General features: G+C 55.8%; 2 protein-coding genes across 2 annotated transcripts; both read left to right on the plus strand.

Annotated features, from left to right (window-relative positions):
• Positions 1-3,575: 3,575 nt before the first annotated feature.
• HOXA11 (homeobox A11) lies at positions 3,576-5,960 on the plus strand. Its single transcript, XM_055123694.1, has 2 exons — positions 3,576-4,329; positions 5,728-5,960. Exons 1-2 carry the CDS (start codon positions 3,591-3,593, stop codon positions 5,958-5,960), a joined length of 972 nt encoding a protein of 323 aa, XP_054979669.1. The 5' UTR covers positions 3,576-3,590.
• Positions 5,961-14,143: 8,183 nt separating this feature from the next.
• Positions 14,144-16,624, plus strand: HOXA10 (homeobox A10). Its single transcript, XM_004604257.2, has 2 exons — positions 14,144-15,134; positions 16,350-16,624. The coding sequence occupies exons 1-2, from the start codon at positions 14,144-14,146 to the stop codon at positions 16,622-16,624; spliced, it is 1,266 nt and encodes a 421-aa protein (XP_004604314.2).
• The last annotated feature ends 1,325 nt before the right edge of the window (positions 16,625-17,949 follow it).

The raw sequence follows: 17,949 nt of genomic DNA on the forward strand, positions 1-17,949 counted from the left end.
ACAGGCTCGCCTGCCCAGCACAGCGTCCTGGAGAAATTTGGCCTTCCGGAGCACCCGGCTCCTGGGAGTCCTCCCGGGAGACTCAGTTCCGCTGTTGGGTCTCCTGCAAGAAGAGTCAGTTAAGCTCGGAGCAAAGTAAAATAAAACCCAGAACTCAGTGCTTTGCTTACCCTTCACGCACAAGATCTGGTGTGATCATCAGAGTTGAGCCCACCCCCTCCACCCCAGCACTCCAGTGCCAGCATCTTTCGGGCCAGTTAAGCAGGAGGAACACTACCTTGGCCCTGGGGATCTGAGCACCCCCTTCAATCCCTGCTGGGAAACTTACAGCTTCAGTGGCTCCGAGGAGCTTTCCCTTCTGACCTGAAAAGCTTTCCCGTCACCCATCTTGCCAGAAGCGCCCCCTTCCCAACACACACACACACACACCACCACCACCACCACCACCATCACCACCACCACCACACTCTTCCAAGCTGCAAGTCCCTTCCGCACCCTGCTTCAGCAGTACCTTCCAAATTGCCTACCATGCCATGCCATGTCCGCGAATTTCTCCGCCTCAGCTTCTCCAGGGAATGTTTCTGTCTCCGACTGTCACCCAAGGGATCCGGATCAGCCGGCACCCTCAGCACTCTTGGTATGGCGTTCAAGGAGGTGGCCGGCACTAGGTATGCAGAATAGCTTCTTCCCCCATTTCCACCTTTCAGCAGGGATCCCCCCCACAACTTCCCTGGCACCAATGGGGAAACCGATCTAATTAGGAGGGGAGCTGTGTGTGTGTGTGTGTGTGTGTGTGTGTGCAGCTGGGGGAGGCGGTCTGGTGTCCCCCCTGCTGGTGGGCCACCACGGCCAGTCGGTTCAGGCACAAGCTGAAGTTGATTGCCAAAACTGCTATAAAACCCCAGGTCTGTCTAGAACTGTTTTCGGTTCTCCTAGACGCCCCGGGTTCAATTATAGTCTTAAAAGCCCTAATACAAGTGCAAGAATTTGTTTGCTTTCACCCAGGGGCGGGGCGAGTCCCCGCTACGGTGGCGCCTTTGTTAGGGCCCAGCCACTGAAACCCCTCATGCATTCCTTTTGTTTGAAGGTTGGGTGGCGGGGACTGGGTGGGCTGCTGGGGACAGTGGGGGAGAGTTGGGGATAGCCAAAAATCACATGAGGAAAGCTCAAAGACTGCTGTTCGAAAACCCTCTCCTTCTCCCTTTTATTTTGTGCCTTTGAGAAAGACGCTGTGGAGAAATAAATATTTTGCCTTGTTGGTCACGGCTGGAATTGAAGTTTTTTCACGGCAGGGCAATTTTGTGCCTGTGATTCCCAGCTTTAGGAGGTCTCAAGCGCCTCTTCCCCGACCACCTCTTTCCCACCAGCCGTCTTTTATACTGCTGCCCTCTGCACAGAGCTCCGTGGATGAAATCCACGAAACTGAAGAGGCACAAATGCTTTCAAGTTCAGCTCTTGGAGATTCACAGGGTTGGAAGTTCTTGCAGCAAATCCGGAATAAAGAGTTCATTAAACCAATGTGTCGGAGTAGTTTGATTTGTGATAAGCAGCCTTCGTAAAAGAGGGGGGTCAGAACCACATAAACAGTAATGCTAATAAATTAGTTTACTCCACTGCAGAGTAATTACTTGATATTATTGATATTTACAGTGGGTATTCAAATGCAATGGAAGGTCATCATTTGGAGAAAATACATAACGAGAATATTTCTTTGCCAGGGCAATACATGATTAGATTTGTTATTGAGTCAGTTACAGTCAGCTCAGCAATAAATAAATAAATCGATGCTGACACTTAAATACCAAAGATCTTAGAGTTTATACTCTAAATCTCCCCAAGATATATAAATACCTTCGGCTAGTTCCTGGACGGGGAAAGGGAAAAGGTTATCCCTTTTTCAGCTTTTGACTTCCCTTCAGCAACAGCCAACTCCTTCCAAGAGGAAAGATTGGGGGGAGCGGCAGGCGGGCCCCTCCCCACCGCCTGGCTGAGCGAAACACTCTTCTTTCACTTCTGCCAGACAGGGTTCATTCAGTTCGGCAGGCGAGCAAGCATTTTTGCCATCTCTTTTTGGGGTGGTCATTTTTGTTCCTCTTCCTAAGAAAGACTGCACTAAGCCACTCCGGCCACCTCTGACTCTTTCTGGAGCTCAGACCTGGTCTTTTCACGGTGAGTCCAGGGTCCAGTACGGGGAGTTGGGATGCTGCCTCAGTGCTTTGGCCTTATGTTCCTTTTGTAGGGTGCGCAGCAAGAAAGGACAGAGACACAATTTCTGGCCGGAACATCCCAGCTTTCTCCGGGTGCAGAGGAAGGGGAGGAAACGAGTTCCTCTGCCTGAGTAGCTCCTTAGCCCTCAGCCCCTCCTTGCAGCCCCCCACCCCATTTTCTCTACAGCACTGCAGCGCCACTAGAAACCTAATCCCCCCCCCCACCACCACCAAGGTGCAGCATACCCAGGAGAAGGCTCCTCAGATGGCAGCGCCTTCAAAGCAGCCCAGGGTTCGCCTTTGCTGCTGCATTTCCCGAGTCCTCAGCTCCAAAAGACCCAGCCGGCAGACAGACAGACGGTCGCGCAGCGGCTCGGCCCCGCATGCGCCTCTGGCTCTGTGGAGGGACTCCAGGGGAACCCCCCAGCTGACAGACAGGAGGAGAGGGATGCTCCAAAGGGTAGGGGATGGGGTGAAGAGACTGCAGAGAGGATGAAGGGGCGTTGGATCCCGGGTAAGACGAAGGCCCTTCAGGGACCTGCGGATCCCTGACAAACCGCGGGGGGAAGCCGCCCGGGTTGTTGGCGGTTTAGGGACGGAAGGCACTAAAGCGCTTCGGAAGTGCCCGTGAATGCGAGCGTGTAATCAAGTCACCGTGCAAATCGGGAGAGCCACGAGGCAGGCACATCCACGCTGTGAACCCTGGCCCCGGAGGGGGTCCTGCCAGGGCCGGAGGCAGAAGTGGTTCCCAGAGCAAACCTGTGGGAGGGGGACCACGAAGAAGGAGGTGCGCACGGGAGCCTCCAGAATAGATTCCACCAGGGCCAAGCTCCGGGCCACGCAGCGACCACTTCCCCGCCTGGCCACCCCCCCCCCTGCCGGGGGCACCCTTCGCTGGGGGGGCACGGGGGTGGCGGGAGCCGGGCTCTCACGCCGCCCCGGGCGCACTCGAGGGTCAGGAGTGTGCAGCTGAGCACTGGCGAGTGGCACTGGGGGCGCACCCCAGCCTCGCGGCGCACCGGGAGGCCCCTCAGCCAACATGAGTTACACCAGCGATTACGTGCTTTCGGTGAGAACACCGAGTGACGATCTGTTGCTTCCCCTGAGGTGGCTACAAAGAAAGGAAGCCGGGGAGGGAGGGAATGGGAGAGGGGGAAGGAAAAAAAAAAAAAGGAAAGGAAAAAAAAAAAGCCGGGGACTAGCTCGCAGCTTGTCAATTTCAACATCGGGTCACATGACCAGCACCTCCCTGCTAAGGATGGGGATAGATTTCCACGTCAGCTTACGTCTCCAAATTTCTACTTCACGGATCCGCTTCAAAGAGGCAGCTGCAGTGGAGAATCATGTTAAGCTCGGCTACTGCGGAGAGCCCAAGGTAGCCCAATGATGGATTTTGATGAGCGTGGTCCCTGCTCCTCTAACATGTATTTGCCAAGTTGTACTTACTACGTCTCGGGTCCAGATTTCTCCAGCCTCCCTTCTTTTCTGCCCCAGACCCCGTCTTCGCGCCCAATGACATACTCCTACTCTTCCAACCTGCCCCAAGTCCAACCCGTGCGCGAAGTGACCTTCAGGGAGTACGCCATTGAGCCCGCCACTAAATGGCACCCCCGCGGCAATCTGGCCCACTGCTACTCCGCGGACGAGCTCGTGCACAGAGACTGCCTGCAGGCGCCCAGCGCGCCCGGCGTGCCTGGCGACGTGCTGGCCAAGAGCTCGGCCAACGTCTACCACCACCCCACCCCCGCCGTCTCCTCCAATTTCTATAGCACGGTCGGCAGGAACGGCGTCCTGCCCCAGGCTTTCGACCAGTTTTTCGAGACGGCCTACGGCACCCCGGAAAACCTCGCTTCCTCCGACTACCCCGGGGACAAGAGCGCCGAGAAGGGGCCCCCGGCGGCCGCGGCGACCTCCGCAGCATCAGCAGCGGCGGCGGCGGCGGCGGCGGCGGCAGCGGCCACGGGCGCGCCGGCAACTTCAAGTTCGGACGGCGGCGGCGGCGGCGGCGGCGGCTGCCGGGAGGCGGCGGCGGCCGAGGACAAGGAGCGGCGGCGGCGGCCCGAGAGCAGCAGCAGCCCCGAGTCGTCTTCCGGCCACACTGAGGACAAGGCCGGCGGCTCCAGTACGTATAAAGGCAGCGCCCCGCGCTTTATGAAAGGGGAGTTGGAAATCTAGCGCAGCACCGCTGTTAAATTTTTATATGCTGTTTTATAAGCATATAAGGTTTATGAAGGGCCTTTAGGTTTCCCCCAACAAAACTTTGTTATAAAAGGCGGGATCACGTGGCGAGTGCTGAAATTGGCCGTGAAATACCCACCGGCCAAGGCATGCCTGCAAAAAAAAAAAAAAAGCTTAAAAAAAAATACCTCCCCTTTTCTCTGTTTTCCCTTCTCAGCTCCCAAGCCCGGCAGCTCAGCCCCGCTTGGGGCCAGCTCTGGGCTGGAGAGCCGCCGGAGGTGGGCGCCTGTGAATTCCCCCTGCAAGGGCTCCAGGAGCCTTTGATAGCGAGGTAATCCGGAGATTTTTATAAAAGCCATGTGTTGCTCCGGGGCTTCAGTCCCGGCCGGGATTCAAAGGCATCGCTGTTTAACGATGGCGCTAGGAGCGTGTTGCACAGATAAAATAGCCCGCTTAGCTCCAGCAATATATTAAAAGGAACAAATTAACCCAAACTTGGCCTTTTTGTCCAAAGGAAGCCATTTTCCTCTGGCGCGGGGGCAATTACGTGCAGCCTTCTGTCCATCTGCATGTTATTCACAATTGTTATTTAATCTGTCGAAAGCAAAAAAAAAAAATTTTTTTTAATGTCTGGTGGGGGTTCATTAAAAAAAAAAAAACAGGAGAGAGGAGCATGTTGGACCTGACTGTAGCTTTGGGAAAACCTTTTCCTGCATTCTTTCTAAAATGGCACCACTGGGAACCAGGGTGATATACAGGCCTCCGTGCCAGAGAGGGCCCAGGGTAGGGGGTTTCTGTCGCCCCCTCCCTGGAGCCAGAAGACTGACCAGGGAGCAGGCACTGGTGGCTAGCACTTGGCTGACCAGGAACCAGCAGCAGCCCCAGATGTTCAGGAGGACCAGGTCACCACCGCCGCCTGGAAGGCTGGGGCCGGCGCTGCCTTTACTGCCTGGGAACCGGCCGCCCAGGTGCTGGAAGGTGAAATGTCCCTGGGCGGCAGTTTGTTTAGTCTGGCCAGGCGGGAGGCAGCCGGCAACCCCCATTAGGCAGCTTTGAAAGCAGCTTCTGCTTGGCAAACTGGCGGTGGCAGGAAGGAGCCCTCCTTCTCTGCTCCAGAGCCACTTCCCTGGGGGCCTATGGAAGTTGTTGCCTTTTATCTGGGGCTCAGCCTCCCGCCTGCAGGCCGGCCCCAGTCGCCTGCAGGAGTCTTAAGGCCAGGGCCTGGGAGGGCTTGGGTGGAACTTCTTCCGTAGGCTAGTCCTGGGGGGTTGGGTGGGGGGCTCTGGGATCCACTGCAGCTCCCCCACATGGGCTCACTCCCTGCCTCTCTTGCCTGCCACAGGTGGCCAACGCACCCGAAAAAAGCGTTGCCCCTATACCAAGTACCAGATCCGGGAGCTGGAGCGGGAGTTCTTCTTCAGCGTGTATATCAACAAAGAGAAGCGTCTGCAGCTGTCTCGAATGCTCAACCTCACCGACCGGCAAGTCAAAATCTGGTTTCAGAATCGAAGGATGAAGGAAAAAAAGATTAATAGAGACCGTTTACAGTACTACTCGGCCAACCCACTCCTCTAAGGCCCCCCCATCCGCTGCAACGGGGGTGGGGGTGGGGGCTTCTGACAATGCAGGGGACTGTATGCAGATTTTGCCCTCAACAAGGTCAAGGCAAAAGTTGACTTTGGAAGAAAAGGAGGCGTGCATGAGAGGGGGGCCTGCTGCCCTGAGATTGCCCTGCAGGAGGAAGCCCAGGACTCTGGGGCACCCCAGGCTAAGATCCCGACTAACAGTTGCATTGGGGGTTAGGCCTCATTACCGTGAATGGGCTGGGGCCCCTGGAGGTCCCAGAGCTTGAGTCTGGGGCTGAGGCCCTTGCCAGGCTCTCTGGAGAGGACCCTGAACCCCAGACCCTCCACATGGCTCTGCCATCTCCAAACCCGGTTTGGTTGGGGCAAGAGGAAAGGGGAAAGCTCCCCCCATGATCGGAATAGGCTGATTCCCCAGAGCAGGCTGGACAAAGTGGCGGAGCAAAAATGCGCCAGGCCACTGGTCCTTATGGGGAGACTGCAACCCCCGACCCCGTCACTGTCCCTTCTTCCTCGCCACTGACCGAACTGTCCCAGGACTAAGATGTTAGCAGCTGCTTCCTGCGGCCCACCTACTTCTCCCTATGGAGGAGGGTCTGCCTCCTGGCCTGCAATTCCTGCCTGAAGCCTGGCTGGAGAGGAGCCCAGTCCCAGGTGGAGGTGGAAGGTATCAAAAAGCCAAAGACTTCAGCCCGGGCTGCTGCGGGCTGCAGGGCCCAGTTCTCTGCAGGAAATGCCTGTGGAGCGAGTCTGCTTCGCCAAGACTCCACACACTTCACTGACGCTTGGATTTTCTCCCTGCAGAGCAACAGGCCTGGACAGTGCTCTCCCTTCGAGGCCCCCAAAGGATCTCCCTCCCCCACCCAAACACCAGGTTCAGACCCCACACTCGGCTCTATTCCATCCCAGAACTGAGCTGGGAGGCTTTCCGCGATCTTCCCAGAGATCCAAATGGGGAGGCATTTGGAATTATTTTAAAAGATAAATATTATATATATTATATTATATATTTCCCTGCAAGAACCAAAGCAAAATTTCAAAGATGCAATGTAGAGGTGGTGGGGGCGGGCAGGGAGATGATGAAGAAAATATTTAAAGGCTCTATCTGGTTAGTGTTCCACAGTTCAACTCACTCACTGCTAAGAATTTTTGAATGTATGCTTCATACAGGGATGGTGTTGGAAAGACTTGTAAATAAAGGAACCATAACCTATTTTGTTTGAATACTTCCTCTCTCCCTTCCCACTAACTGATTTCCTTTGAGGGCATTGTTGGGGGGGGGCAGGAAAATTGAAGGAGGGTCTTTTGAATTCCATACAATGTTCCAAAAGTGTTATGGTAAGGGTTATGTTCCTCCCTCCGTACTCTGAGGACTTGAGCAGAGAAAAACAGCACCTCCAGTAGAGTTGTCCCTTGTCAAGAATTGTGTGGGGTGGGAGGCTGTTTGTCATGGGAGCCTTTTTCTGGTCCTCTCCTCTCTCCCACCATGGACATTCCTGCATGGATACAAGGCAACAAGGCACAAGGAAAATAAAGATGATGGAACGTTGAGTTTTGGGTCCTGGTGTGACATTCCTCTCCTTACTAGTCTTTTACTGCCAAATGTCTGCCCCCCACCTCCAGGAAAAACAAATTTCCAGGCCCCTGCAGGGTTGGGGAGGTGACTGAATCAGAACTTCACTCTAGTAGAATCCAAGTTTAGAGGACCAAGGGCGATGGCCAGCTCCTTTCGGGGAAGTGGGGTCCCAGGAAGGGGACATCTCAGAGCTGGGAATGTGGAGGCTTCATCACACATTGAATCCAGCCCTGGAAGAAGGCCCTGGAGAGATAGTCCATGGCGCTCAGGCCAGGCTGGGGTGGTAGAGCGGTAGAACCACCCTAGAACCATCCTAGGCTAGGATCCCTGCAGCATGGGGAAGACCGATGATGTGGGTGCCTGGCATAGCTGCTTCTCAGGAGAGTCTCAGGGCCATTTCTCTGCAGCTCCCAGCTCCAGGCTGCCTTTTCCCTTTGGGGACAGAAAGATGCCGGTTCCCTCTTTGTATCCTGCCTTTGAACTTCTGCCTTAAATTTGGACATCACCCATAACCTTGAGGGGTAGGGCTGAAAGGCTAGAGCCTTTTGTTGGCCACCCCACCCCCATGCCACCCTCTCCTCAGCCACCCAGGCTGGGCCAGAAGGGCTGAGGGGATCACATCTGAGAGAGGCCCCATTCCCTCCCCCCAATACCGCTTTGTTTGTTTGCGTGTTTGTCTAACTGGCGCGACAGGGGGAAGCGGAGCTGAAAGAGGAATGGGACAGACAGTGGGATGAATGTCTAGGCTGATAGACACGCAGAGGTGAACAAGGACCGTCCTGGGGGGCGGGGTGGGGGTGCGCAGGGAAGTGGAGGGCAGGGGAGCCCAGGGTTTAGGGGAAGACTTCCTTTGGGACGGTTAATGATTAACCCAAGTCTAGCAAGTTGCTGGAGAGAGTCTAGCCAGAACTGCTCAGCGGCGGGCGGCGGGCGGTCCCGGGTTTGATTTCTGAGCCCTATAAAAGCCCATCCTCCGATGACTGTGACAATGTGGTCGTAAACCCGTCCGGAGCCGGCCAATTTGCATATTTGGAATGCGCCGCTATAAACCCGGCCGGGGTTTTGCAGCAATTTCTTAGATGTAAAAATGAGATCTCTGTAGCAGCGGGCTGGGCACATTCTCTTCCTGCGTCTGTGCCTGGAGCCGGCTTCGCCTCCTCTCTGGGTTTCGCGCTGGCGCTCGAGCTGCGCCGAGGCGCGCAGCCGCCACAAGATGGCGCACTTCCGATCAATGTCAAAGCCGCCGCCGGGGAGCCCGGAACCCCAGCGCGTTTCTTGGCCTTTGTTCGTTTCTGATACTACGAGCAGCACGTTATATTATTTGACTTGTCTCGCTCCCCCTCGTATCAAAAATAAATGGTGGGGGTTCATCTTCAAGGAGTGGATGGTGGTGGGACTTAAAGCCACGCGCCTTCTTAGGCCTCGCAGGACTCCGAGACGCAGAGAAGCAGCTGCCCCTTGGCCGTGATTTGGGAAATGTGTCAAGGTAAGAGGCCCCAAGTTGAGCAATTTCAGTTTGACTGGGGCGGGAGCCGGGAGGTAACCGGTGGCTCAGGAGGACTTGACGTGCCTGCATTTGTGAGGTCCAGGCTGAAACTATGGAGCTCAATTCCTAGTCCCCGCACACGACTACTTTCTCTTTAAGATTGGAACGCCAGCGAGGCCCGTAAGTGGGAAAGTAGATTTCTGCTCTCTGCCAAGGTTTCACCAAAGTGGTCTTTTGATTGTGTAGAAATAGTCAAATTGGGATGAGACAGGGATAGTGGGGCATCCCGAAGACAGGATTCCAGCTGTGCCGAAAATGGGGTGTTGGGATTGTAATTGTGTGTTGTGGGGGCACAGAAAGTTCCTATTGAAAACAATGAAGGGGTCAGTGGCTGCGGTGGCCGCTGGGGAGAGGGATGCAGGGTCAGGGTACTAACTAGGTGCCATGTCTAGATGGATTTTGGTGGGCCCAGCAACCAGGGGAAACCTTTGTTCCCCAAAAAGCCAAATCAGGAAAGTCGCCTTTGATTCTTGAAACCGTCTGAGAACTGTGTATTGCTCATCTGAAGCATCCAACTAAAAACCCGGCAGAGATTTCTTCACATCCTTCCTGGATGAGGGAGATTAGGGTGGGCGCAAGGATTGTGTGAATATGTAAAAATGACATCAGTAAATATGGAGATGTTTTCACATACTGACATTGAGATGCACTGACAATCCCTCCATCAGGGTTGTTGTGAAACTAATTTTAAATGGGCCAGATGTAAAGTCCTCTTTTTTCATATTTATATTTTAAAAAATCTGCTTTTATTAATTTCTGGAAATGGCCATTTGCTTCGCACCAGGATATTGGAGGGGGTGGGTCTTGGGGAGCAGATGCTGCTGTGTCCGTGCTCATCTACAGGGGACCTAGCAGGATTATTAGTCTTGGTTAGCACGGGCTCCCAAAATCTGCCCTGCTGAGACCAGCACAGGCAGCCCCCTCGGCCCTCAGCGTCCTTTCTACAGTAGGATCCTTCCTGAAACCTTCAGATCGAATCCTGTTAGATGAAAGGAGGCCAGAGGTTGCTTATTAAAGACAAAATTAAGAATATTGTAATTCTCCGGGCAAAGTAAAATACCCAAATACAGGCCACATCTGGAGAGAAAGGCCAGTTTAGGAGCTGGATTTAAAAATTTTTTTTTTCCACTGAGTTGCTGAAGGCTCCAGGCTTGATCACACCTGATTGATTCAAAGCAGACTCCTTAAGTAGCCCTGGAAATGTTAATCTTCTTCAGGATGAGCAGGGAGGAGAACAGTGCTTACAAGAGGCCTTTTTGGATTCTGCAGTAAATGTATGCATTAGAGACACCTATAATTTTTGTTAAAACCAGATACATAGAGGTTTTACACGGGCTTCCTTTCCCTCTGTGGGGCTGCAGCCTCTCGCCGCTGCTGAGCCGAAAGTCTTGGGCCCACCAGAGCATTGAGACAGACCACTACAAGGTACAAACTTGAGTGGCAATCTCAATTTTAGTACCTATTTTTTTAAAAAAAGAATTCATTTTTGGTGTTATTTCTCATTTGTCAGGGCCTGCTCAGGAGGAAAAATACAGTGTTAGTGACTTTCACCCCATAATTCTCACGAACGGGTTTATCCCCCAGCCTGGTTCTAAAATGAGCAGATACCATGGGGCAAAGGGGAATGTTATTACCCTACCCTACAAGAAGGAGTGATATTTACTCCCAAATAAAAGGTCGGTCCTGGGGGCTGTCACATATCTCTGGCAAAACCTGATTGAAGCAAACAGGCACTGAGGATTTTAGGTCAAAGGCATTTTCGATAGTGAGGAGGAAATGCCAAAGCCGGGACTAAAGGGGAAAGAGAGAAGAAAGAAGGCAAATGAGCAAAAAGAGAGCATGGCCAGACTGATCCTTGTAGCAATGGAATCGCTTTTCTTAATCTCTCCTAGTGAGAAACCTCAGGAAATCTGAAAAGGTGGATAGATGGCACATTCAATGAAGGACACTAACACCTCGGTGTGTTAAAATTTAAGAACTTAGGGTTTGGGGTGGATGGTCAGAGATGCTGAGAGGTCTGAGGTGGGCATTGGCTTTGAAGTGGAGCCTTTGTGGAGGGACTGGGTAGCCAGCAAAGGACCCGAGACGAGTGGACACACTTTTTATTTTTAAAGTACGAAAGAGCACAAACCCAACACCCAAGTTGGCATAATGTTAGGGTGAACAAGACGCTGAAGAAAAATATCTGTAGGTAAATCCCCAAGTGTCAATGCCATGTCTGCACGACCTAGGCGGGCCTCCTCGGAGTGCAGCTGGCTGGCGTAGGCTTCCTGTGGCAGCAAAGTCCGAGCTGGCTTCTGGGGGAGCTTTTCTGGTGCGTGCCCGGCCTTAGTTCCCATCCGGCAACCAAAGCCCATTTGGCTACTTTACAGGGACTGAGGTGCCTGCGGAGAGCACTGGGCAAGTTGGAGCCATCTGACTGAAGCTTCAGAGTCTCGAAACTCTCTGGAGGACCCCAAGAGGTTTGGTGACTGTTCACCTCCTTGGAAAAGATGGGAGCACACAGAGGTGCATTGCCACTGGACTGGGGTCAGAATGTGACTGTACAGTTTCCCAAAGAGACCCCCAGATAGGGTTCCAAAGGAAGTCCGAGGCTTTTCTCTTTATTTGATTGTCTCCACCACCACCGCCTTCTCTCCTTGTGAGAGAAGCCAGGGCAGGAGGCGCTCTCACTGGCCCTTTCCTTCCCGGAGCCTGCGAAGTTATTTTTTGCGTTGACTGCAGAGACAAAGAGTTTTGACTCCTGGCCTGCGGGATTCTTGCCTCTCAAGGAGCTACCTTCAGAGGGTTCTCTCTAGGCCTACTCTCCAACCCCGCAGACTTTGTCCAGGGCTATGGACAGTGTTGAGGGGCAAAGAACCTTTTTCTCCGGAGCAGGCACCGGCTTTCACCCTGTCCCCCCAGCACACAGTCCAGGCACACCCACCCTCCTTGAAAGCAGGGTATGGACCTGGCCGGTGCTGATTCTGGGGACAGGCGTCCTCCCTGCCTTCCTCGGAAGCTTTACTTCTGCAGGTTCTTTGACCTCTAGAGACTCGGGGCTTCAAATTTGCCTTGGCCTTGCGCGCGGGACATGGAGAGCGAAGGCCAGTTAATGATCTCTCGGCACAGACGACATTCATCTGTGCTGCTCCTTTAGCCTCAAGGTTGCTGTGGGCTGCAGAGCTGGGCCCAAGGCTCTCTCACGCCTTTGTCCGTCTCTCCTTTCTGTCCCTCTGTCCTCCCCTAGTGTCCCCCTCACTTTTTCTCTCTCCGTTCTTCTCCTCTCCACCCTGACGCCCAGTATGCAGAGCTCGTGGCCTCCGGGAGCAGAGGTGGACGTGGCCAGAGTGCCGTGCAGGCCTCCCGGCGCGCTGAGCTGAGCAAGCCGGGGCGGCAGACAGCGCTAGCGTTTGCATCTCCGATGTCCAGGCCGGGGCTCCGTGGCCTGCCCTCGTGGGCACTCTGCCTCCAGGCTCCTCTTCCTCCCCAACTGGGAACACAGTGCCAGGAGCAAGGCCAAGTGCTGGCAAATCTCCGGGGTGCCAGGCCCTTTCCTCTCGGTGCACACAGACCGGCGCGCGCTGTGTTTTCCGGTGGGACCGCGGCTCTCTGGGCGCGGGTCAGGGCGATTGCTCAGGTCGGTCAGGGCCGGCAGGGTGGGACAGTCAGGGAGAGCAGTCGCCTGAAGACCAGGGGCAGGCAGCGACCTCCTGGGCTCGGCTAGATCCGGCCGGAAAGGGTCGCATTTCCTAAGACCTGACTAAGGGCTATCCTTGGAGGCGGGCGCTGGGGCTGGCTAATTCCATTTGACCGAGAGCCTTCCCTACTTGTAGCCAGCTGAGCAGTCGATGCGGGCGGCTGCTCTGCGAAGGGCCTGGCCTCTGAACGCTCCTCTAACTGGGCCACAAGCCCAGGTCAGCCTCGCAGGGAACGGATTTCCTCACCGCGGGCCTCGTTAAAATGTGCGCAGCGGAATGAGGGCTGCCCCAAGTCCCGACTCCGCAGGGGAGGGGGAAAGGGGAGGGGAAGGAGAGGCAGAAGTGCAGTGACACTGGTTCTTGTCATAGCCTCTGCAAGCATGTGAATGCCAAGGGTAAAGGGACAGCGTCTTAAAAGTGCAGCAGCGGTGCGCTGAGCCACCTCCAAAGCTCCCTGGGTGCCACTTCAGGTAAGCCAAAAAAGCGATCTCTGGAGATCAAGGCTTCTTTAGCTCCAGGGTGCCGAGGATGTGGGGTGCATGGAGCTGGCTCTGGCCTGTGAGTAGGGGTGTCTTGCAGTCAAGGTTGCTTGTGTTCCCCACCTCCCCTGGAGGCCTGCTAGGCGTGTGGGAGCTGTGCAGAGGCGTGCCAGGTGAGGGCCAGGAGGCCAGGACTCCCAGAGCCTAATGGACGGAGTAGACCTATTGAGGGAAGAGTTGAGGGAACTGAATTTTGGAAGCAATTCTCTGCTGCGTGCAGTGGGGGAAACCAGGGGGCAGGGTGGGCAATATCGAGCTTCGAAACCGATCTGGATTTCTCGAGGGGCCCATTTGCCCTGAGTGCCAAGGCCACCCCTTTGGTGGGTTCAGTCTTCAGGTGCAGCTGAGTGGGCAGCGTCGATGACCCCCGACGTGGCTCTCTCCCGGCTAGGAGTGCAGCAGGGGCCACTGCCGGGGCTGATGCCCAAGTCGGGGCGAGGAGCACCCAGGAGGGCGGGGGTGCGCACCATAAACACCCCACTTGTTAATTGCGCGGGGCCCAAGGGCCCTCCAAACCGCCCTCGGGTGAGGACTCTAGCTCGGGGATCTGGGCGGGGCGAGCCCTGGGGCCCGGCCCCCCGCCGGCTCCGCTGAGGCCGCCCCCGCAGCTCCCGGCCTTTGAGCCGAGGTGCGGGTGTGCGTCTCTCTGCCCATCAATACAGATTACATATTTATATCAATCGCGGGCTCGGAGGGCGCCCTCGGCGAGCGGCCCCGCGCCTACGAAACCAAACTGGGAGTGGTCGCGCGGAATCCCGAGCTCGGGATTGGCTGCGGGCGCCCGCCGCGGTGCGGGGGGATTGCTAATCGTATTCAGCATGTTTTGCACAAGAAATGTCAGCCAGAAAGGGCTATCTGCTCCCTTCGCCAAATTATCCCACAACAATGTCATGCTCGGAGAGCCCCGCCGCGAACTCTTTTTTGGTCGACGCGCTCATCAGCTCCGGCAGAGGCGAGGCCGGCGGTGGCGGCGGCGGCGGCGGCGGCGGCGGTGGCGGCGCGGGGGGCGGCGGCGGCGGCTACTACGGGCACGGCGGGGTCTACCTGCCTCCGGCCGCCGACCTGCCCTACGGGCTGCAGAGCTGCGGGCTCTTCCCGGCGCTGGGCGGCAAGCGCAATGAGGCGGCGTCGCCGGGGGGCGCGGGCGGCGGCGGGGGCCTGGGCCCCGGGGCTCACGGCTACGCGCCCGCGCCCGTAGACCTGTGGCTGGACGCGCCCCGCTCGTGCCGCATGGAGCCGCCCGAAGGGCCGCCGCCGCCGCCGCCCCCGCCGCCGCAGCCCCCGCCGCCGGCCACCGCGTGCTCCTTCGCGCAGAACATCAAAGAGGAGAGCTCCTACTGCCTGTACGACTCGGCGGACAAATGCCCCAAAGCCTCGGCCGCCGCCGCCGCCGCCGAGCTGGCCCCCTTCCCGCGGGGCCCGCCGCCCGACGGCTGTGCCCTGGGCAGCTCCGGCGGGGTGCCCGTGCCCGGCTACTTCCGCCTCTCGCAGGCCTACGGCACGGCCAAGGGCTACGGCGGCGGCGGCGGTGGCGGTGGCAGCGGCGGCGGCGGTGGCGGCGCGCAGCAGCTCGGCGCCGGCCAGTTCCCCGCGCAGCCCCCGGGCCGCGGCTTCGACCCGCCGCCCGCGCTCGCCACCGGTTCGGCCGACGCCGCCCGCAAGGAGCGAGCCCTCGATTCGCCGCCGCCCCCCACGCTGCCGTGCGCCGGGGGCAGCGGCGGTTCCCAGGGCGACGAGGAGGCGCACGCGTCGTCCTCGGCGGCCGAGGAGCTGTCCCCGGCCCCTTCCGAGAGCAGCAAAGCCTCGCCCGAGAAGGACTCCCTGGGTAAGCCGGGCGCGCTCCAGGGCCGCAGGCGGGCAGCGGCCCCCCGAAGGGGCAAGCGTGCCGAACGGGCAGTGGCCACAGCCGCCCGCCGGCCTTGGCCCCGGCCGCAGGCAGCCTGACCTTGTGAACTTGCTTTATAATATTTGGGCGTGGGGGCGCAGTGAAAAAAAAATTCATGTCCGGCTTAGCGCCCTGCACACCACCAAGTCCTCACGATGGTCCCCGCTCACCCCGACTGGGGGGCGAGGACGCGCAAGGGGAGCCCCCCTTCTTGGACGCACCCCGCTCTGTACCCCCCGAACACCCCCAGCCGTGGCCTGGGCCCAGCCCGCGAGGCGCGGCGCGGCCCACGCGGGGGGAGGAGGAGGAGGAGGAGGGAGAGAAAGTGGCTCACCCCGCAGATAGCGCGGATGTTTGTAAGGCATCCAAAATAAGCAGCCGCCAGCACCAATAAATAAGCCCATTAACTGGCGAAGTTCGAGTTTACGATCCCCCTGCTTTTTCAAAGTTGCTGGAGGGGCGGGAATTCTCCCTGCGGGGAGAAATGGAAGGCAAAATCGGCCCTAATGCTCGGTGTCCCGGGCTGAGAGCGGGAGAGGGGCTTGTTCCCATCCCTGGAACTTGGAGTCCCCCTGAACGCTTGTCCCACAGCTCTTGTAGAGCCAGGATGACTGGTCCTTGACCCCCGAATCCATTTTCTTATGCCGCCTTCTGACGGGTCCCAAAGACTCCTTCTCCCCCTCTTCACCAAGGCCCTGCACAGCCAGAGGGCTGCAGTAAGAGTCAGCCATGCCCCCTTCCCCACTCCACCTCAAGTAAGCACCCCTTGCCCCCTGCAGGAAATGCTTGTCCTCCTTGGGGTGAGAAGCAAGGAGAGGCGTTAAGTTCAAGATATACAACCGGCCTTGCCAGGCCCTGCCTTCTGGCAGCGCCTGGAAGCTTTGTGCTAAAACAGGTGTCTGGGGGAAATGTGGAGAAAGGTGCTGGGTGGGTTTGGAGCAAACAAGATTGTTGAGCTCAGGCCCACTCCTTCATGCACCTACCAAAAGGGGGGCAAAAAGTGCTCCTTTTTGGCCAGGGAAAGGAGAACCTGAGTCTGCATATGTGACTGAGGGCTGACCCCTCTTATGGCAGAGACCTCCCTGGTCTCCCTGCACGTGCAGCCTGAAAGGCTTCACTTTAACCTTCCCCCTCTTTTTTTCTCTTCTATGCCAGGCAATTCCAAAGGCGAAAATGCAGCCAACTGGCTCACGGCAAAGAGTGGCCGGAAGAAGCGCTGCCCCTACACCAAGCACCAGACGCTAGAGCTGGAGAAGGAGTTTCTGTTCAACATGTACCTTACTCGCGAGCGGCGCCTAGAGATCAGCCGCAGCGTCCACCTCACGGACAGACAAGTGAAAATCTGGTTTCAGAATCGGAGGATGAAACTGAAGAAAATGAACCGAGAGAATCGGATCCGGGAGCTTACAGCCAACTTTAATTTTTCCTGATGAAGCTCCAGGCAATGCTGGGTGGTTCTGTTTGGTTGTGTTTTGGTTTTGTTTTTTATTTTCCTTCCCCATTTCCAGAGAGCCAGTTCCCCTCTCTCTGTCTCCCAGCGGCCTCTGCCCAGGAACTCCACCTGTGCCGGAGCCCGTCCCTCCTCCTATACCCACCATCTCGCTGGCCATTACATCTGTGCAGGGCTGGTTTGTTCTGACTTTTTTGTTTCTTTGTCTGTTTGCTCGGTGTTGGTTTATATGTTGTCTTCTGGGGGAAAAAGCCATATCATGCTGAAATTCTATAAAGATAGAGATTGTTCTAAGTGTCAATTGGTGGTTGAGATGGTGTACTGTCTCGGGGTTCCACGGCTGGAAATGGTCCCTGTCCTCCCCAGTGGAGCTGGTTTCCTGCAAGGGGGGGTGGGCTTGGGGGTGGGCCTGAGCAAACCTAGCCGGAAGGCTGAGGTTCCTTTGTAGGCGCTGAGGTGTCTGGCCTGAGGTCAATGGTGCAGGGAGCCGTGAGCAGGCTAGCTGCCTGGAGTGCTGGGCTGTGTTTAATCAGGGGATCCAGGCCCCTGGCTTTCTTTTTCCTTTCTTCCTTGGCAAAGAGAAGGGCTTATAGGCATGGTCATCCAGGTTGGCATAAGGGTTTGACTTGGCAGATTGAAAAATCAAGTGAGTCAGATTATTCTTCCCTTTCTCTAAAAGCTATCCCAGCTTTAAAAGAAAAAGAAAGAGAGAGAAAACGACCAGGAGAAGGAAGCTTCTCTTCCAGTTTGTGTAAGGTCTTGCATTTCGGAACTAAATTATTTCACTTACCTCTGAGTTTCCCTATCTTCCAACTATAAATAACCTAATGTCCTTTGGTTTGTACATGCGGATTGAGTGGAATTTTTTTTAATCATTAAATAATCGTTACCAGTGGTAACAGGCGACAAGCACACCACAGTTCTCCCAATCTTGTGGAGGTTTTATTTTCTTAACTTTATTCCTTTTTCTTTTCTTTTCCAATTTTTTTCCTTTCCAAAATTCATGGAAGCCTAGGAGGGCTGGGCAAGAGGAATAGACTAGAGAAGGAGGGAGACATTGTTTGGGTTTCCTTTATACTGTGAAGTTACATGCATAAAAGGGTGAAACCTGTAGGTGCAGAAAAAGAAAAAAAACTATAAATACAAATCTGTATAAATGTCTATTATTATGAAAAATTGCCAATCTTGTTTTATGCAAATGCATTCTATCGTTATTATAAATGTTAGTTCTAGTTCTATTTACTTCTAATCTTAAATCAGAATAAATTAATATTGTAATGCTGCTGTGCGTGGAAAAAAAGACGA

The sequence above is a fragment of the Sorex araneus genome, chromosome 1 (assembly GCF_027595985.1).
Source record: "Sorex araneus isolate mSorAra2 chromosome 1, mSorAra2.pri, whole genome shotgun sequence".
Classification (NCBI taxonomy): Eukaryota; Metazoa; Chordata; class Mammalia; order Eulipotyphla; family Soricidae; genus Sorex; species Sorex araneus.